The sequence below is a fragment of the Salvia splendens genome, chromosome 6 (genome assembly GCF_004379255.2).
Source record: "Salvia splendens isolate huo1 chromosome 6, SspV2, whole genome shotgun sequence".
In the NCBI taxonomy this organism is placed as follows: domain Eukaryota; kingdom Viridiplantae; phylum Streptophyta; class Magnoliopsida; order Lamiales; family Lamiaceae; genus Salvia; species Salvia splendens.
The window spans coordinates 1,298,927-1,319,418 of NC_056037.1; the positions used below are offsets into that span (position 1 = coordinate 1,298,927).

The 20,492-nt window shown below is 34.8% G+C and overlaps 1 protein-coding gene across 1 annotated transcript; it reads left to right on the forward strand.

The window, feature by feature from the left end:
• Positions 1–5,895: 5,895 nt before the first annotated feature.
• On the forward strand, positions 5,896–11,550 carry LOC121807094 (oxysterol-binding protein-related protein 1C-like). Its single transcript, XM_042207290.1, has 10 exons — positions 5,896–6,678; positions 7,131–7,487; positions 8,266–8,362; positions 8,699–9,141; positions 9,413–9,568; positions 9,778–9,945; positions 10,036–10,176; positions 10,487–10,708; positions 10,981–11,094; positions 11,204–11,550. Exons 1-10 carry the CDS (start codon positions 6,193–6,195, stop codon positions 11,366–11,368), a joined length of 2,349 nt encoding a protein of 782 aa, XP_042063224.1. The 5' UTR covers positions 5,896–6,192; the 3' UTR covers positions 11,369–11,550.
• Positions 11,551–20,492: the final 8,942 nt, after the last annotated feature.

The following is a 20,492-nucleotide window of genomic DNA, read 5'->3' on the forward strand; positions in this document are numbered from 1 at the left end:
ACTTTCGATGTGAGACAATCTCATTCAAGGATTTTCTATAAAATTGTATTTTAAATTATGTCATTTTTATTTTTTTAAGATTTTAATTATGTCTTTTTTTTATTTTTTAACTTTAAGTTGTAATGTTATTTTAAATTTTCATTTGTAAATTTAATTAATGTAATTTTTTTTAATTATGTACTTTTTAAATTTTATTAATATTAGTGAATTTCCCGTATATGTCTCGTAAATTAAATTTCATATATTGCGTTATTGTTAATTATTGCATTTTGTATATATTTGTTAATAGTGATGTGGATAGTATGTGGCTAGGCTATGGCTGGGCTATTGCTGGGCTATTTGCTTGTTTTGATGATGTGGCAGAAGGATTTTTAGTGCTGATGATGTGGCAGTGGCTAGGCTATGGCTGGGCTATTGCTGGGCTATTTCTATTGTGGATGGCCTTATAGAACTCACTTCTCAATAATGCCGTAGTTTCCTTTCCTTTTCTATCCATTAAATGATGTCAGTCTGCCTGTCGTGTCGGTTGTGAGTTGTCGATCAATCTGGTGATTAGTTGTCGTTGTAGATGTCACTTAGGATTGTTTCAAGAAGAATATGTTGATTCAAAATTTAAGATTCTTACTTTGCATTATGATCCAACAACTAGTCTATGGCTAAGTACTATGATGCATGGGGTATTCTGTCCTACCAAAAAGTAAGATTGTGTGATCTTAAAATTAAGATAAGGGGTCCATCAAATTTTGATTAGCATTAGGTTGTCTTAAACATGTTGTCTCAGTGGTGGATGAGCAAGTTGCAGACATTGAACCCTACATCATTTTACTCGTACGGACATAATCAATGATGGAACCAGACATATCATGTTGGAGGCTTCAAGAAAATCTTGTGTAGTTTCCTCATCAAGGAGTTTTTTTTTATGTAAAAATAGACGAAACTCAAACACAATTTGTATAAAAATAAACATATCTCTCCAAAAGTCCTAGTTTTATTCTAGCTTCTTAAATAACTTTTAAAACAGGTCAAAATAGTAAAAAAAAGAGAGAGAAATGAATTAGTTATAAAATTAATCTCACATCCAACAAGAAATGTTCATGGACGCACCCAAATAAAGAGCCCATGGAATTTCGCCTCTACTACATTTATTTTTTAAAAAACAAAATTCTAGCATAGAATTTGAAAATATGTTTGAATTTTTACTAATTATTATGCAAAAGTACCTATCAATATAATTTTAAATAAAATACAGAAAATATTTATAGTTCGATTTTGCCACTGATTAGACGTGACAATAAATAACTCCGAAATACCGACCAAATCCCTACCCCCACTTATTTTGTTAAATGGGTTATGATTATTCACACAAATAAATGAATACTATATGGTTGGTTTGTGGTTGAGACTTGAGAGGCTTATATTTGAGAGGGGCAAAAAATACTTATCATTATCAATGTTGTCGGCAGTTGCAAACACTATTTGCTGGTTTTGTCCAATTCTTCTTCGAGAATTCTCTAGACTTAGGTAATTATAAGCTGGATGATTGTAAAATTATACTCCTATGATGCAAATCTTTACAAAACACAGCCCTTTTCACTCTTACATGATAAGTTGATTTAATAGTATATGATTTTGTGTGGGGACATAATTTTGATAATGAGATGCCCAAGAAGTAAGTTTTTAGTTTCGCCCTTTTTAACTGTTGTAGGGTATTTTTTGGTGTCGGATTGCCAAAAACTGCTTTGCTATTGGCGGTAGGGGACATGGAATGAGAGAGATGGCTTATAACTTATAACGAGAGAAAATCAAAGCAGGGGTGGTGTGCTAAGTATCACGACTATTATTAGAAGCAAAATCAACATGTAAAGAATTGATAGTTTCGCGCAAGCAATAATGAAGTCGTCAGCTATTAAGCCGTGAGATAGATAATTAGAAAGTTACAGAAGAAGAAGTGAAGTCAAACTGAGTGACACGAGAGAGACAACTGCGAAAACATACGACAAATGTAACAAATGTATTGTCAGACGAAGAAGAAAGTAGGAACTTAGGGATTCGAACCAATTCCAATTCACCCATTACATAAATGAAATTCATGAATCGAATGCAACTATTTATGGATTAATTGAGAAATGTTTTACTAATTGGATTTCACTTCATCATAATTTCATAATATACCAAATTATCTTTTACTAACCGAATCTATGATCTATTAACAGTATAGAAAATTGGGTATGGTTTTGGTAGGCCTACCTACTAGTACAATTGTGACAGTGTGTAAAAACGTACCTCCTCCGGCATATTTCTGTGGGCATGAATCTATTTGTGACTAATAATATGAAAATCAAAAAGGGAAATGGGAATTCTTGTCGCATGTTACTTTACATTGTTTTCTGTTGGTAACAGTCCAAGTTTGCGTCAAATCAGAACTCCAATAATCTCATAACCAAATCAAACATCAAATCATATTACAACTTAATATCTTTGTTTCATTTTTTTTATTACCAATAAATACGAGATTTATAAATATCAAAATTCGCATTAAAAAAATTATACTATAAAATTAATACTGGAAATCATATGATTTCATATTTTAATATTGAAATATGTTGGTGCGTATCCAAACTTCTTCAATTCGATATTATTATCGCATATGAGCTTGTTCTTTACGTGAAGGGAGTAGTAACACATGGTTTGGACACACCAGATCACAATCCAGTTACAGCCCTACAGAACTTCAGTGGTGCACCGCGTAGCCGACCAACCTGAACCTCATCTTCCTCTTGGTATTATGCGGGGCCTAACCGCACCTAGACCCGACCCCGACCCTACCCTAATTTTATGATTTTGTTACATATGCCCTTAGTCTTTAGAGATAACAACTTATCAAAATTGCAAGGGGAATAACTTTTGTGTATCAACGAAAATGAATAAATGAGAAAATATGACAATTATTCGGAAATATAAAAAAGTAGTATTTGAATATTTAAGCTCTCTATATAGGGGTGCATTATAATGATAACCCCAATTTCCGTAATAACCCTATAACTAAATCTGGACCACACATTTTTAAAATCACGTGGTCTAGATTCAAACTTAGATTTACTTCATAAAAAAAAGCGCGGGGGTAAATATGTCATTTCGCTCATGATAAAATTTACGTATCCAAATTTCGCTCATTTAATTTCTGAATTTTGCTCATTTTATCATTTTATCAGTCAGTCAAAAGTATCATTTTATCAACTCAGAGTATCATTCTACCGGGCAAAACTATCATTCTATGCAATAAACCTAACATATATCATTTTATCAGTCAGTCAAAAGTAACATTTTATCAACTCGGAGTATCATTATATCCGGCAAAACTATCATTCTATGCAATAAACCTATCATTTTATCATTTTATCAGTCAGTCAAAAGTATCATTTTATCAACTCAGAGTATCATTCTATCCGGCAAAACTATCATTCTATGCAATAAACCTAACATATATCATTCTATCATTTTATCAGTCAGTCAAAAGTATCATTTTATCAACTCAGAGTATCATTCTATCCGGCAAAACTATCATTCTATGCAATAAACCTAATATAATCGTCACAATACATAATATACAAACCTACAAAGCAGTAAGCGTATCATTTTATCAACTCAGAGTATCATTTTTATAATGTTACTGTCATTTTATCCGCTTAGATTATCATTTTATCAGGTAAAAGTATCATTTTTATTAAACAAAAATGTCATTTTATACACCAAAAATACCTATCATTCTATCGGCAAAACTATCATTCTATCGGCTGAAAGTATCATTCTATCCGGCAAAACTATCATTTTATGCAGTAAACCTAACATTTATAAGCTAAAAGTATCATTTTATCAACTCAGAGTATCATTCTATCCGGAAAAACTATCATTTTTATAAGGTTTCTGTAATTTTATCCGCTTAGATTATCATTTTATCAGGTAAAAGTATCATTTTATTAAACAAAAATGTCATTTTATACACCAAAAATATCTATCATTCTATCGGCTGAAAGTATCATTCTATCCGGCAAAACTATCATTCTATCGGATGAAATTATCATTCTATCCGGCAAAACTATCATTTTATGCAGTAAACCTAACATTTATAAGCTAAAAGTATCATTTTATCAACTCAGAGTATCATTCTATCCGGCAAAACTATCATTCTATGCAATAAACCTATCATTTTATCAGTCAGTCAAAAGTATCATTTTATCAACTTAGAGTATCATTCTATCCGGCAAAACTATCATTCTATGCAATAAACCTATCATTTTATCATTTTACGTAGGGCTGGCAAATCGTGCGGATTGGGTCGTTATTGGGTCAACCTGATAATGACCCAACCCAATAAGGCATAACCTGAACCCGACCTGTTAAGAAAACTGTAAATCCGAATACGAACCCGACCTGCTACCTTCAAATCCGAACACGACCCGCACCCGACACGAACCCATTATCGACACGATATAATATGGGTTGACACGACACGATAACAACCCGAACCTGATATTACACGATTAAAACCTAATATTACACGATTAAACCTTAATTTTTAACCTAATTTACACAATTAAAATTCGTTTTATACTATATAAACCTAATTTATAAGAAATTAAAAAATTAAAGTAATATATATATTTTTAAATAATAATAAAAATAATAATATTATTTTTAATGGGTTACCCGTATCCGACCCGCATCCGACCCGAACCCAACCCGAAATTATCGAGTTCTTAATGGGTCAACCCGATAAGGACACGGATCCAATAAGACTTGACCCCAACCCAATAATTTCGTGCGGATTCGTGTCGGATTATCGTGTCGTGTCGAAAATTGCCAGCCCTAATTTTACGTGATATTTGGCGAAATTCAGAAATTAAATGAGGGAAATGATAGTTTTACCCCCGCGCTTTTTTTTATGAAGTAAATCTAAGTTTGAATCTCAAAACTATCATTCTATGCAATAAACCTATCATTTTACGTGATATTTGGCGAAATTCAGAAATTAAATGAGGGAAATGACAGTTTTACCCCGCGTTTTTTTTATGAAGTAAATCTAAGTTTGAATCTCAACTGCATGATTAAAAATATGTATGGTCCAGATTTGGTTATAAGGTTATTATGATATTTAGGGGTTATCATATGATCACGACTATATATACATAACATGTACAGAAAAAGTTAAAAAGAGAAGAAGCCTCCAACTAAGTTGAAAGTGAATCAAGTCCCCACAAATCTAGAGACAAATCGCAGCTAATGCGGCCATCATTTGTTTCCGATAAAATGTGTATAATAATATTTTATTTATTCTTATACGTGGGTGCCCAAAATACAATTTTTTTCAACAAAGCTGAGTTGGTGATGACATGGTTGTGTTTTTAATTTTCTTCCTTTTTTAAATAGAAATTGAAATTTAACACTACTATTTTTATTATTTTCAGATTTTAATTTTCATAAAATAAAATGTAAAACCTCTCTAAAACTAAGCAGAAAATATCCAAGATAAATAAAAAAAGGTAATACTGTAACAATATTTTAATTACGCTTAAATCCCAAAACTACCAAATGTCAAACTACACAATTAAATCCCACGCAAATATCTCGACGCCATCTCACTTGTTTTTACTAAAATTCAGCTCAACTTTTGGTCTTTAAAACAAACCTACATATCATCATTAATCCACAATTAAATTACTCCATAAGTCACAATTAAATTTTACTGTGCACCTTCAATTCATTTTAGTACTAACTTCAATTAAAAATAAATAAATGCGACATAATTCAACTGCCACGTTGCTCCAATTCCTTTTCCCACCCGTCACTTTCACCCCCACCCCCAACAACACCACCCCCTAAAACCGCCGGCTATAAACCCCACCGCCACCGCCACACAACTGCCAAGTCATCAACGCCACCGGAAATTCTCCCACTCTCCAAATCCAATTCAATAAATTCCACACACACAAAAACCGCAAATCTCTAATCCGGTTGAATCCTTCCTCCAAATTCCACCGCCTAATTTCGCGCATTTCAAATCGCTTCTCTGCCACCACCGATTTGCTGCTCGCCGCGAATTTCGGGGAACGATCGGTGCAATTTCCATGACGCATCGATCCAAATTATGCTAGTCAATCCGTGTGCTATGCATCATTCTGCTGCATCACATCGATGAGCATCCACACCAACTCCGACTTGCCGCCGCCTCCTCCCCCTCTCCCGCCGTCAGGCGATCCGGTCATCGGCAAGAGCCTGAGCGCGGTGGTTTCTAGGGCTCTTTCGTCGCGCGATTCGCTTCTGGATCATGGCTTCTCGTTCAATAGCAATGTATTCAGCCGTAGCCTGAGTCAGAATCACACCAGCCGTGACCTGAAGATAAATGACATTGTTGGGAATGGGATTTCAGGGATTTTGCATAAGTGGGTGAACTACGGGAAGGGGTGGAGGCCTAGGTGGTTCGTTTTACAGGATGGCGTGTTGAGTTATTATAAGATCAATAGGCCGGATAGGATTAACCCACAGACGGAGAAAGGATCGAGAGTGATTGGGGAGGAATCGATGAAGCGGTTGTCGCGGAAGTTTACCGGTCTTCATCGCAGGACTGGGAGCTGGGGCTCCATGAAAGGCAGGAAACCTGTTGGAGAAGTTCATTTGAAGGTTCCATTTTCTTCTAATTCATTTGCATGTGATGTTATTACTAGCTAGCTAAATCATTTAGAAAATGTGCCATACTTCCATATGAGAGATCACTATTGGGCTATTGGCTATTATTTGCTGCATATGTTGGAATCGTTTGAATAGTTTCTATCTTTGAAGAAATGCATTAGTTGCGTCATGCTCATTTGCAGATTAATCTTTCGAATTTGTGGCATCGTGTTGGTATGGATGATCGAATCTATGATTTTTCTTTGATGATTATCGAATAAATAATACTGTGGTTTATTGGTGAGAGGTTTTGCCTCGTCTTCCACGTTAGTGTTAATCAATAGAAGTAAGTGCATGAAGCTTTTTCCTCTCCCGTTTATATGACTCATATGCTGGATGTGTGTGTGTATTAAAATAAAAAAATGTGGTTTCGTTGTCTTTTTCAATTGAGTAACCTTTTGTAGGTATCAACTATCAGAGACAGACGGTCAGATGATCGGAGATTCTCAATTTTTACTGGTACAAAGAGGCTCCATCTGAGGGCTGACAGTGCAGAAGACCGTGTAGCATGGCTTGAAGCTTTGGAAGCTGTGAAGGACATGTTCCCAAGGATGTCAAATAGTGAGTTTATGGCTCCTATTGAAACTTTAGCTGTCTCAACAGAAGGTCTGAGGCAGAAATTGTTGGAAGAAGGTTTGAGTGAGCCTGCGATCGAGGAGAGTGAGCAGATAATGAGGAGTGAATTTGCATCACTGCAAAATCAGTTCAGACTCTTGAGCCAGAAGTATTGGCTCCTTACTGATACACTCCGACAGCTAGAGGTATGTGTTAATTATGGATACAAACTCTGATAAACCAATTTCAGATTTTTCTTCAGTTTCTTCGACGTATTGTGCATGGGAATTTGGAAAATGACTTTAGTGTCCTTATGATCCATTTTAAGAGCCTGGGCTTGTGATCCATTTTTCTCTTACCTTATGCTTATTTGAGTGGCTGCAAACATTGGGGTTTTAGCGTTCCATTCTCTGGAGTTTATGAGAAATGCTTTTCGTAAAATGGTTAGGAATTAGGATATCTTGTGTATTACTATATAGTGTGACGTCCAGTGATTGAAACTTAATTTTGTTGATCCAATTAGAATTCTTTTAAGATTAGTGATTCTACATTATGCTGGGGTTGAAGTTGAGAGTGGTTTATTCCTGTAGATAAAATCTTGATTCAAGTAAAGCAAAAAAATGTAAGAAGTGATGGTCTCTATTCTCAAGGAACAACGGTTAATTGCATTCTGCAGTATGTAAAGTATATTTCCTTATACAGTCATGTTTCACGAAGAGGATCCTCTATTCCTTGGTGTGTGTTTTTCCTTTTGTTAGTTTCTTGTTTGCAATTTCTTCATGTTATCCGAATGGAAAATGTTCTCACACTTTCTCCTTTGCATTGGTTGGTGTTATGGGTAATTGTGATTTTTGTTGATCAAATTCTGATATACATTCTTGAGAATTAATAAGTGAAGTAATTCATTGTACTGAAAGTATCTGCATACAAAACTTCTTGTGCTGTCAAATTGTTAGGCTAAAATTGGCTGGTACTTATATGTAGACAGAAAAGGTGGATCTGGAGAATACGGTTGTTGACGAAAGCCAAAGACAGTTCAAGGATGTAGAAGCATCTGCCAGAGAAAAAGATAAGTATAGTGGTAAGGTTTCTTCGGCATATGATAAATGTTTTTGCACAAATTTGAATATGAATTTGAGATGATTTGTTAATGTTATGGCTGTTGGGTTCAAGTTAGTGCCCCAAGTAAGAAGCTTCTTCTTCTTTCCTGTGTGATCTATGAGATGATAAAAGAGTATACTGATATGTTGTGTCTGCCCTTAATATGTGAACTTATGTCTTGGGAATTGGGATATTATTCATTAATAGTTGGTGCTATTGTAATAGTATAAGTAGTCTGAACTTTTTGTTTCTTTTATGTGTATTTTCCAGTTGGATGAGCTTTTACATACCTACTGCAGTTTTTTTTTTCTACTAGGAAGTGCTACTGAATCTGAAGATGAAAATGAAAGAGTGGATGTGGTCGATGAGGACACTGATGAAGAAGAGAGTACTTTCTTTGACACCAAGGATTTTCTATCTTCCAGCTCTTTTAAAAGCAATGGGTCTGACTTGAGGACATCGTCTTTTTCATCTGATGATGATGACGAGCTCAATGAAGCCGGGGATAATCCTGAACCTGGCATTAAGTCTGCTGGAACAAACTTTGCTCATGTTAAACGTCGGAAGAAATTGCCAGACCCTGATGAGAAAGAGAAAGGGGTGAGCTTGTGGTCAATGATCAAGGATAACATTGGGAAGGATCTTACAAAAGTATGTCTCCCAGTCTACTTCAATGAGCCTCTCTCTTCTCTGCAGAAATGTTTTGAAGACATGGAATATTCATATCTACTAGATCGGGCCAATGAATGGGGGGAAAAGGCAAGTTGGTCCTAAGAAAATTAGTTGATTCAGCTTCCTATGTTCTTGCATTGACTGATTTGACTCATTTTCATTTACTTGTTCCTAATGCATCCTACCATATCTGGAATTCAGTTTTTTATATAAAATGCCAGTGCATATTCACAAGATTTTCAGATATTTTATAAAAGAAATGTTCTTTGCATGATTAGCAGTTGTCACTTTTATTCATATATGTGATCCAAAGGTTCGCACCCTTAGCATCTAATCTAGGCTTTTTAATTCTGTGTAGGGCAACAGCCTTATGAGGATTCTAAATGTAGCTGCATTTGCCGTGTCTGGGTATTCCTCCACAGAGGGAAGAATCTGCAAACCATTTAACCCATTGCTGGGGGAGACTTATGAAGCAGATTATCCAGATAAAGGCCTCCGGTTTTTCTCAGAGAAGGTCTCTGCTTAGTACCTGGATCAAATTATTTCTGTTTGCTTATGATTTTTTGCTCATATCTTGCATTGTTGCTAAGAGAGATCATGAAATGTACAAATATGAAGGAAATGGGAAAGGAGATTGATGTAGTCACTGCCATTGAAAAAATATTTTGGGTTTGCATTTGTTGCAACCAAACAAATAGCTAACATCATTTTCTTTTTCATTAGGTTAGTCACCACCCAATGGTTGTTGCTTGCCATTGCGAGGGTACTGGCTGGAGATTCTATGGTGACAGCAATCTGAGAAGCAAATTTTGGGGTCGCTCCATTCAGCTTGATCCAGAGGGTACCTTAACTCTCGAATTTGATGATGGTGAAGTTTTCCAATGGAGCAAGGTATCAGTCAGAGAACCTGCAGCAAACCCCCCCCACCCCCACCCCCACCCACCGGTTTAGTTAGTAACCTGGTTCCTTGGTGTTTTACAGGTGAAAACATCTATATACAACCTTATTCTGGGAAAACTATATTGTGACCACTACGGTACCATGCGGATACAAGGAAACTGTGGTTACTCGTGCAAGCTGAAATTTAAGGAGCAGTCTTTAATGGATAGAAATCCCCACCAGGTAAATTGTGTATCTAACCTAGACGAGTTTGCATTTTAACAAATGATCATTTGGTGTTTCTCATGTTTTTATTGGTTGGTAACATGTAGCTGTAAACAAAACTAGGATAACAACCAAAAGGTCTTGCTATGAGTAAAGTCTGTTTTCTTTTTCTGTGTGCTAGTTTGTAGCAGATGGGGAAGGAAAAAAACTAGGATATAAGCTCGTACCCTTGTCTAGAAAACATATCCATCCAATTTATATAAAGATATAAGCTCTTTACTTTACATTACTCTAGAGGCATTGCATTAAACCAAATTTAAAATTTCAGGTTCAGGGGCTAGTCCAAGACAAGAGTGGTAAGACTGCCGCAACATTGATTGGGAAGTGGGACACAAGCATGCATTATGTCAATGGTGAATTCAAAGGAAAAGGCCATGATTCATCAGAAGCTCACTTGCTCTGGAGACGAAGCAAGCCTCCGGAGTTCCCTACACGTTACAATTTGACACGTTTTGCCATTACACTCAATGAGCTAGTTCCAGGAATGGAGGTAAATTTACGAAGTTTTTATGTGCCTTTCACCTAAGTTAAGAAGCAAATCTGCCTCTGCTTCAACACTAGTCCCAGTGATGAGTGATGAGTTAATGTCATATCGTGGTCTAGATGAGTCGTGTTCAATAAGTTACTGTATTAGTTTTGTTAAGATTCCCTCCACTGAAAGCCATTTGTTGGAGCCAATAATAACACGCGCCAAATATTATTTTTGAATCTGGCCTCTTTCTTGCTGTATGGGTTATTAAGCTATCACATTTTTTTTTGCAGGAAAAGCTGCCTCCAACAGATTCAAGACTGAGACCTGATCAAAGGTGCTTGGAAAATGGGGAATACGAGAATGCAAATGCCGAAAAACTGAGGCTTGAGCAGAGGCAACGTCAGGTAAACATATCATGCTTGTTCCCTTCAATGCTTTGAATTGCCTAGCATTGCTGGTCAGCCTCTCAACACTGACTTAATTTCTAACTACAAACTGTTCGATGGAAACCAGGCGAGGAAGATGCAAGAACAAGGCTGGAAACCTCGTTGGTTCGCCAAAGACTCCAATTCTTATCGCTACATTGGCGGGTACTGGGAAGCTAGGGAACAAAGCAACTGGGAAGGATGCCCGGATATTTTTGGTCAAGTGCCTCCGGATCAGATTCCGAACGAGTAAGGCACCTCATTTTTTTCCCGATTTTCATGATAGTCTGTAGGTAAACATTGAAAAAACAGCTGATGATTCATGGTAGATGTGAATGGTTGTTTCGAAATTTGAAGATTTACATTCTTGAAACTCTGAGATTTCCTTTGTAGACAAACCATTCCTTTCAAATATAAGGTACATAATTCGTTTCATCCCATGTTTCACTATCGTAGTTCTTCATTTCCGGTCGCTTCTTAGAAAATGTAAGGACACATGCAGAAGCAAGTAGAGACTTAGAGCATCCACAATGGCGGCGAGCGGACCGGCTAGCCGATTTCCGGCGCTGGCCGGTTCGCTCACCGCTAGCCGGTCCGCTCGCCGAACCATTGCAGGCGGCGAGCGGCAATTTGGCGAGAAAATCGGCGAGCGCACGCCGATTTTCGGGCGTTGGCCGATCCGCTCGCCGGTTGGCTGGCCGCCATTGCAGGCTCCCGATCGGCGAGCGATCGGCCAGCCCATTTATTTATTTATTTATTTAATTTTCGAAACACTATATATACGAAATTTGCACCACTTGGGAGTGGAAGAACTGTCCCGCTGCCTGGAAGGGGTCTACACGACCGGCTACAAGGGAAAGAATCCCACAATGATCATTGAGGCCGTAGCTGTTTACTGGCTGTGGATTTGGCATATGCGTATTTTGGGGTAGCTGGGTCGAACAACGACCTCAACGTCCTCAACTCGTCGCCCCTTTTCAACGAGCAGTGCCAGGGCGTCGGTCCGGCCATCAGTTTTGTCGCCAACGGCAACCGGCATGATATGGGCTACTACTTGGCGGATGGGATATACCCTAGGTGGCCCGTCTTTGTGAAGACTATCAGATGCGCATCAGATGAGAGTAAGGCCTACTTTGCAGAACGGCAGGAGTCGGCGAGCAAGTACGTGGAACGTGCATTTGGTGTGCTCCAGTCTCGATGAGCGGCAATTAGGGGTCCAACGCGTTTGTGGCATGTCGACTGCATTGCTGATATAATGTACGCTTGCATTATCATGCACAACATGATTGTCGAAGATGTAGGTGTACAACTGACTAGTTGGGCCAACGACGACAATGAAGCCGGTCCAAGCCACGGCGTGGCCGCCCCCAACGTACGAAGCGGGGTACCTCACGATGAAGCCGGTCGCCTCCAAGCACATGCTGACATGCGCCAAGTGGATGCTCATATATTCGACTCCAAAAGGATTTAATTGAAGAGTTGTGGGCGCGGAGGACTGCACGACGTTATTTTTTTTAATTATGTAATTTTTTTTAATCTACCTTTTTTTTAATTATGTAAATTTTTTTTAATTAATGTACTTTTTTAAAATTAAATATTATTATTGAATTTTCCCGTGTTTGTGTCGTAAATTTAATTCCGTATTTTGTGTGAGTGTTAATTATTTATTTTTTATAATTTTGTTTATTGTGGTTAGCCTATGGCTAGCCTATTGCTTGTCCAGTTGCTTGTCCTGATGATATGGCAGGAGGAGTTTGTGGCTAATTGTTGACCTATTGCTTTTTTCTTTTAATTTTTGATATTTTATATGAATTGTTGTGCAAAAGCCTCTATCTATTGCTACAACATCAGCACATGTTTGAATTGATTAATTTGGTTTGAGGTTATTATCATAGTGATGTGGTATTATTATATGTTAAGGTTCAAATATACTGTATGAGATATTTAATGTTTTCTAACATGAAGATAACATTTTTAATATAACTAGTACGATAATATGATAGAGTTGACGCAAACTTGTGGTTGAATTCGATTCAGTTACAACCACATGATAAACCACCATAGTATTCTTTAGTTGTACATTATAATAAAATGAATCATCATATTTTATGTGGTGCTGTCGATTTGGATGGGTAGTCACGGTAAACACCTTAATTGATAATTATTCTTTTTAATTTAAAAAATATTATTTTCTTGTTTTGTAATCGAATAGTAGCATATATTAGACTAGAAATGTAATCAAATCTCAAATAATAATAAGAAAACTTAGCTAGTAGTAATAAATTACAACTGAATGAATTCAATTCTGTATTAAATGAGGACATATGTCAATGTAGACCCTGAGTAGACTCGTAAAGAATATTTAAGTTGGAATTAATTTAGTCGGCTGTTTTATCAACAAATTTTAATAATACAATTAAACAGCTGAAAATTGAATGTGAAAGCCTGTCGTAATTTCTACCGCCAACAGCATTAGCTAAAAAGCAAAGCGATAAATAGAAAAACAATGAATAATGTGTCTGAATCGATAGATTTATCTGTCTATTTATATTATCAGCTATGCTAGTATACAGGAGTATTAAATAATTAATACAGCCAAAACCAGAAGTTATAGAGTATATTTATATTATCAGCTATGCTAAAACTTAAAAGTACTAGAGTTATATATTAACACAGCCAAAATCAGAATTTATAGAATTAATATAGGTCATCGTCGAGCAAATTAAAGTTCGCTCAAATTCTAATTAATTTGTATAATAATAATTAAAAATATATTATTAAATTATTATTTTGTTATTTTTTTATTTACGTTTATATTTAGAACTATGTACTACTCCATTTAGTAACCATTAGAATAAGAAATGCAAAAAGAATAAAAGGAAAATAAAAGTGTACTTATGCGTATTGTCAACACATTGTCCGCCCGTATTAAATCCTTTCAATCACATAGAGACGTAACCGGTCGGCAAATTATCTCAGCATTGCAGAAGTGTACTTGTGCCCTCCGACAACTTGCTACTAGGCAAACTGCTGACCTCTTCGACGAGTATTTGCATGAGGGTGAGGAATTCCTTCGGGCACCCACCACCGAAGATTGTCAACGGTCTTCACGAAACAGTCCACGGTTTTCCCGGTATACTTGGCAGCATTGACTGCATGCATTGGAAGTGGAAGAATAGCCGGAATGCTTGAAGGGGGCAACACTTAAGCGGCCACAAAGGCGGCGACCCAACGCTTATCCTTGAAGCGGCCGCCGACTACCGTCTATGGATTTGGCATGCATATTTCGGTGTTGCCGGATCCAACAACGACTTGAACGTGCTCTATTCTTCACCACTCTTCAATGATGTTTTGAATGGTATAGTACCGGTGATCGACTTCACCGTCAACGGAAATTCACACCACATGGGTTACTATCTCGCCGATGGTATCTACCCAAGGTGGTCGACTTTCGTGAAGACGCTCAGCAATCCGCAAGAACCGAGACGGGTTCTTTATTCGCAGCGTCAAGAGCCTGCTCGGAAAGATGTCGAAAGAGCTTTTGGGGTCCTTCAAGGCCGATTCAACATTGTGAAGGCCCTGTCTCGGCTGTGGTACGTTAAGAATATTGCCGACATCATGTACACGTATATTATCTTGCACAACATGATTATAGTTGACGAAGGACCGAGGGCGGCTAACTTTTACGACGAGGATGAAGCTGGAAGCTCAACCGCGAGGTCTCCCCAATGCCGAGGTGTGCATACGACGGTGCGCGAGAGGATCGAAACAAGACACACAATGCGCGATTCCAAAACTCACATTGAGCTACAAGAAGACCTAATCAAACACATTTGGGCGAAATTCGGCCACGAGTAGTGGGTTTTTTTAATTTTATAAATTTAATTATGTAATTTTAATTTTTAGGATTTAAATTATGAAAATTTTAATTTTTAGGACTTTAATTATGAAATTTTTTATTTTTAGGATTTTAATTATGTAATTTTTAATTTTTTAGTAATAGTATTTTGGGTATTTTTAATGCATTTTAATATTGTAGAAATATTTTTATTTAAATTGAATAATAGAATGGTTGGACCATTGAGCATGTCCTTGCGGAAGAGCATGAATGTGGGTGTTGTGCTCTTGCCAAAGAGCAGAGAGTAAAAAATGAATAAAATTTGCATGCTATTTGGCAAGAGTATGGATGGGGATGCTCTAAAGACGTGGACTAAGGTGAAGTCAAGTGGGGTCGGTTGACTCCATCGTTGGTTTATGAGTATCGAAAAAATCTATTTGCCCGGCCTTAAAAAAATAGATTAGTTTTAATTATCAGTTTGGGCCGTTTACTAAAATTTGACCAAATCTAAATATAGAAAGTTTTTAACCAATTACACATGTCACTAATATTATGGACACAATCCATTAACACTATTATCACTACCTTCTCTCTTATTTTTTCTTATTTCACATTAAAACTTATGATAACTATAAATTTATCTATTTTTTAAGGATTATATTCATTCAGTCTTTCAAATCGTTGTCAACCTCACAAATATTATTTCTTTAATCTGTCACGTGTTTTGATTATTTTGATCAAGTAAAAATAGCATGATCGGAAAAAATTTCATAAATATGAAAATATGGCAAAAGATGAAATTTCGATCATCTTTTTATTAACTTCTTGTGATCTTGTATGTCCCAAAACTTTTGAAAGTGAATTAATCACAATTTTTCAATTTTTCTGCAGTTAACCTTCAAAAAATGATGAAATTGACCAACAACTATAAAAAAAATTACAGTATGATTTAAATGACAATAGCCCTTCAAAAAAGCAACCTTTACTTTTAACATTTTAAAGGTCAATATGTCATTTTTAAAAATGATCCAAAAATCGGAAACATAATTAAATCGTAATTAAGCACTTTCTCTTTGTGGTATACTATGACGTATATCCATCAACTTCTAATTTTATGGAAAAAAGATTAGATATGCCCGCAGGGCGTAGCGCAGTTGGCAACGGAGGGGCAGATCTTGCTGCAATGAGTCTGGGTTCGAATCACACTGCTGTCGTGTAGTTGCTTCCATCTCTCAGGCACAAGTGTGAGGCCTTGAGAGATGGGCTTCTGGCAGCCAGTGGGTTAGGGCCTCCCCCTTAACGGGCTACTGCGTACTCTGATTGAACCCACTCACATGATGTCGGGCCGGAGTGTGGGGGCCGCCAAGGCGACGGAATCGCCTTTTTTGCTGCAATGAAAAAAGATTAGATATGTGCTGACCCATGTTATAAATGTGTGCTATTAAATAAGAACACATCTAGCTAGGAAAATAAATTGTGTGTAGCGCCGCCCTTGGTCATTTAATAACTCGACCTATATTAAACGGTTCATGTTATGAATTTGGATTATTATTTATCGAGATGCTTAAATTTTTTAAGCAAACAATGACACAACATGTAGTTTATATAGGTTTGACAATGTTCTCTTTTAAATGAAAAAACCATAGATTATAATCCACATGAAAATGCGAAAAATACTCTTTTTATTGGTATTATTAGTTTTATAAAGTAGTATAAAAATTAACGTACATCAAAGATGAGCACGAAAAATAAAGAATATAATATCCCTTTTGGTTCGTTCTTTGTTATCACCCTTATTTGTGTCTATTGTGACCGTCCCTAGCATTTCACTTGCTTTCTCCTCCCTATGTCTCTCAACAATTGTCTACGTTGGTTCTGGCAAGGATTTTAAAAAATGTAAAGTAAAGTGAATTCACTTTTATAATAAAATGTGAGTGAAATGAGTTATTGGAATGTAGGCCTACTTAACATTTATGGTAAAAAGTAAAAGTGGACAATTAATATGAGACAAACGAAAATTGCAAAAGTGGACAGTTAATGGGGGACGTATGGAGTAATTGGTAAAATATCATTAAAACAAATAATTAACGCAAAATATGGACTAAACGATAGAGGTGTTACAAATCACAGTGCTAATCGCAGTCTTACCCCGTGGTATTTGATCTTTTTCATGATATTCTTCTTTCAAGCCTAAATAGTTATGCGTAAATTCGTAATTGTATAATTAATAGTAATTGTTTTTATTTTATTTCCTAATTAAGATATTAATACACACACATGTATCTTCGTATTATCCAAATCATATCAATCACTTCCATTGCACCTTATCTACCATATAGTCATGTGTATATTTTCTCTTTGCCAACTCATACAATGTTGTTTAAGAAATTTGTTTCCCCTAATTGCATAATGCATTTTGCATACTCTACTCTTTTGTCCACATTTAAACAACACATTTGGACATCATTAGATATGACTATATAACTTTTTTTTAATAAAAGCGACAAAAAGCCAGTAACAAAAATAAACCACGAGAATATGAAATACTTAATCTATCATGAAGTAATCAGCCATGATTTTTTGAATAGTAATTTAATATAATTATATTTACTTTAATACGAATAACGTCTAATATATATTTATCTTGTCAAGTTACCTTTTTTATATTATTATTGAATAGTCAACATATTGCCCGAACATATTGTTATTTAGCCAAACACCATAGTTCAGAATGATAAATTGTCATTGCCATTTTCATAATTTTCTAATATTATAAGATATGATTAGTTTCTGTTAACCCTCAATTATTTACTAGGTTAGGACATTTGTGGATGAACAATGACTACTATTCCAAGAAAACACCTAGGATTAAGATGTTTAATTATCAATCTTTAAATGGGAAATTAAAATTATGATAATGACAAGACAATTACTCTTGTGAGATAATTGTAATTTAATTGGTGGGATTCTTACTAGGCAAACCACTATGTGAATGGGCAAGAAAGGTGGCCCACAAATAGGTTTTTACCTAGGTTTTATTGACTTTACAATTCATTATCCACCACCATTTCCAAGGTTTGAATATTTTTTTAATGGAACAATGAAATTATTTTTGTATTTATTGTAAATCAAGAAAGAAAATGGGGTTGAGAGGAACTATATTTGATTGACTCGATTTGGAAGTTAAGTTTGCTCCTAACCCATATAAAGTGGTAGATTAATGATGGCTAACAGCCTGTAATTTGTTGGAATATTTTCATAAAATACCTTGCAATGTTGTATTTTTTTAAAGGTAAGTCTATGTGGCCATAATGTGGCTGACCATAAACAACATTTCAGTAAATATATGTGTTTTAGATATTAATAAAATAATCGTCTCATTTAATGCTTAATTCAGTTGACAATATTATCCTTTCTTTATAACTCACTTATTCCATTTTTTAGACGTACTTTGCCAATTATGGGCAGATTAAATAATTGGTGCTGCTTAAATTTTCATTATTAATGCATGTCTGTAATTACGATAAATTCTGTTATCAGAATTAAATTGTAGTGGTAGTAGTAGTAGTATAGTTAAAATAGATTAAAATCATAAAACTATTTTTCGTAATTATCATTTGGGATTAATTCAGTTAATATAAGTTCAAATTGATTGTAGCATAATTCAATAAAGAATAGTAAATTGAAAAAAGAAAATTTGTTTTATAGAATACAAATTATTAATATTATATTATAGTATGTGTTATGATTAAAATTAAATTATTCACTATAACTAAACACTAAATTAATCTGTAGTATAATTAAAATTGAATTGTTTTTATATCAATATACTGTTATATTTATATGTATTTTATTAGCAAGTTATTTTATAGTTTAAATTAGTTTAAACAAGTGAAGGTGAAGGTGAAGGGAAAGGGGAAGCTAAACATAAATAATCAATAGTAATAGAATTGAAATATCAGGAGCATATTTATTTAGACTTCAAAATCATACAGTACATATGGAATAATTTGAATAATTTATTACCTCATTTTGAATTATTAAAATACGTGTTTGATTACAAATAAGTGCATGTTTGATTACTAAATAATTTTATAATAATTAAAGATTAGTATAGTTAAAACTGACAAAATAATTAAATTACATAACTAAAGTGTATGTTTCAATGTTTTTCAAATGCTGGTATTGGGAAATAACTAGGAGAAAGTATTTTTTTTCCATCATGCATTATAGTTGTATCTATTAAATTTCCCATCAAATAAAAAATGGAGAATGGAATTTGAAGTTCAAATTGTCGTAATTCGTATTAATGGCTGGATACAAATAGATGCTACTACTACTACTACTACTAAATAGATATTCTACATAAGTATTTTATATTTGAGGGTATATTAGTCTTTAAAAAACTGTTACTCTCTAGATGCATAAATTTCAACAATTTGGCATTAACTATACATAATTTTAATAATTTTTTAATATTATGACTGGCCATAATATGGCCATTTAGCATCACTCAATTTAAAATATATTTTAGAATACAATTTGAAAATTATAGTAACTACAAATCTTTTTTATTTTTCGTTCGCCACCCATGATCATTATCACACGTGCCTTTAATTTGCAATAATGTATTATTATCTAGTTTGTTAGTTTTCAACATAGGTAACAAATTTAAGCAAATCACATGAAAATTTCTATACCGATATAGTCATAATTAAACCTAAACACACATATGTTACGCCTATGTCATTTTTATGTCTAGTCAACATTCGTCAATTGATAACCCTATTAAAAAATTCAAAATGCACCTATCCCTTCTAACAATGTATGTACCTACTTCAATTATTTAAATCAACAATAAGCGAAGAGTTTCAAAAACTATTCATACCAATTAATTACAAACAAAATAAAATAATACCTTGAACGACTGATGATTAGGAATTTGGAAGACGTTGCAACCATGCCTCAACAAATTAAATCATTTTGACAGCATTTAAGAGCTTTATTTTAATATCAAATTTGTGTTAATAATAAATTGTTCCTAAGTTGACAAATTTTGATCACAGATGTCAGATTGCTAATTAATCCCTCTGTTTTTTTTTATAATAGTGATAGGGATTTGATTGCATTACCTCATAGCCCACCAACCAATAAAAATTTTGACCAACAAAATATATACAAATGAAACAATAATTGTATGGTTATATTATAATCTAAGTTCACGATAAAATCGTCCAAAAATTGAGCATAAGCGGACACATGTGTAATATTTGCCCATCTCTTTATTTTTTACTCTTGAATTTGTCGAAATTGCTAAAAATTAGTAAATTACTAACTAAGGTGTGGCTATTGAACCCAAAATTACTAGAAATTAAAGGATTAAGGGCACAAGTTGCTTAAAAATAATTAAGAAGAATAAATAAACTTTGCATGAAAAAATATAGGCTTGAGAAAAGAAAATAAAATGTTAAAAAGTCTTCAGCTATAGCATTTAATCTCTACTTATTATCTCAAGATAAAAAAAAAGGATCTTCAGACC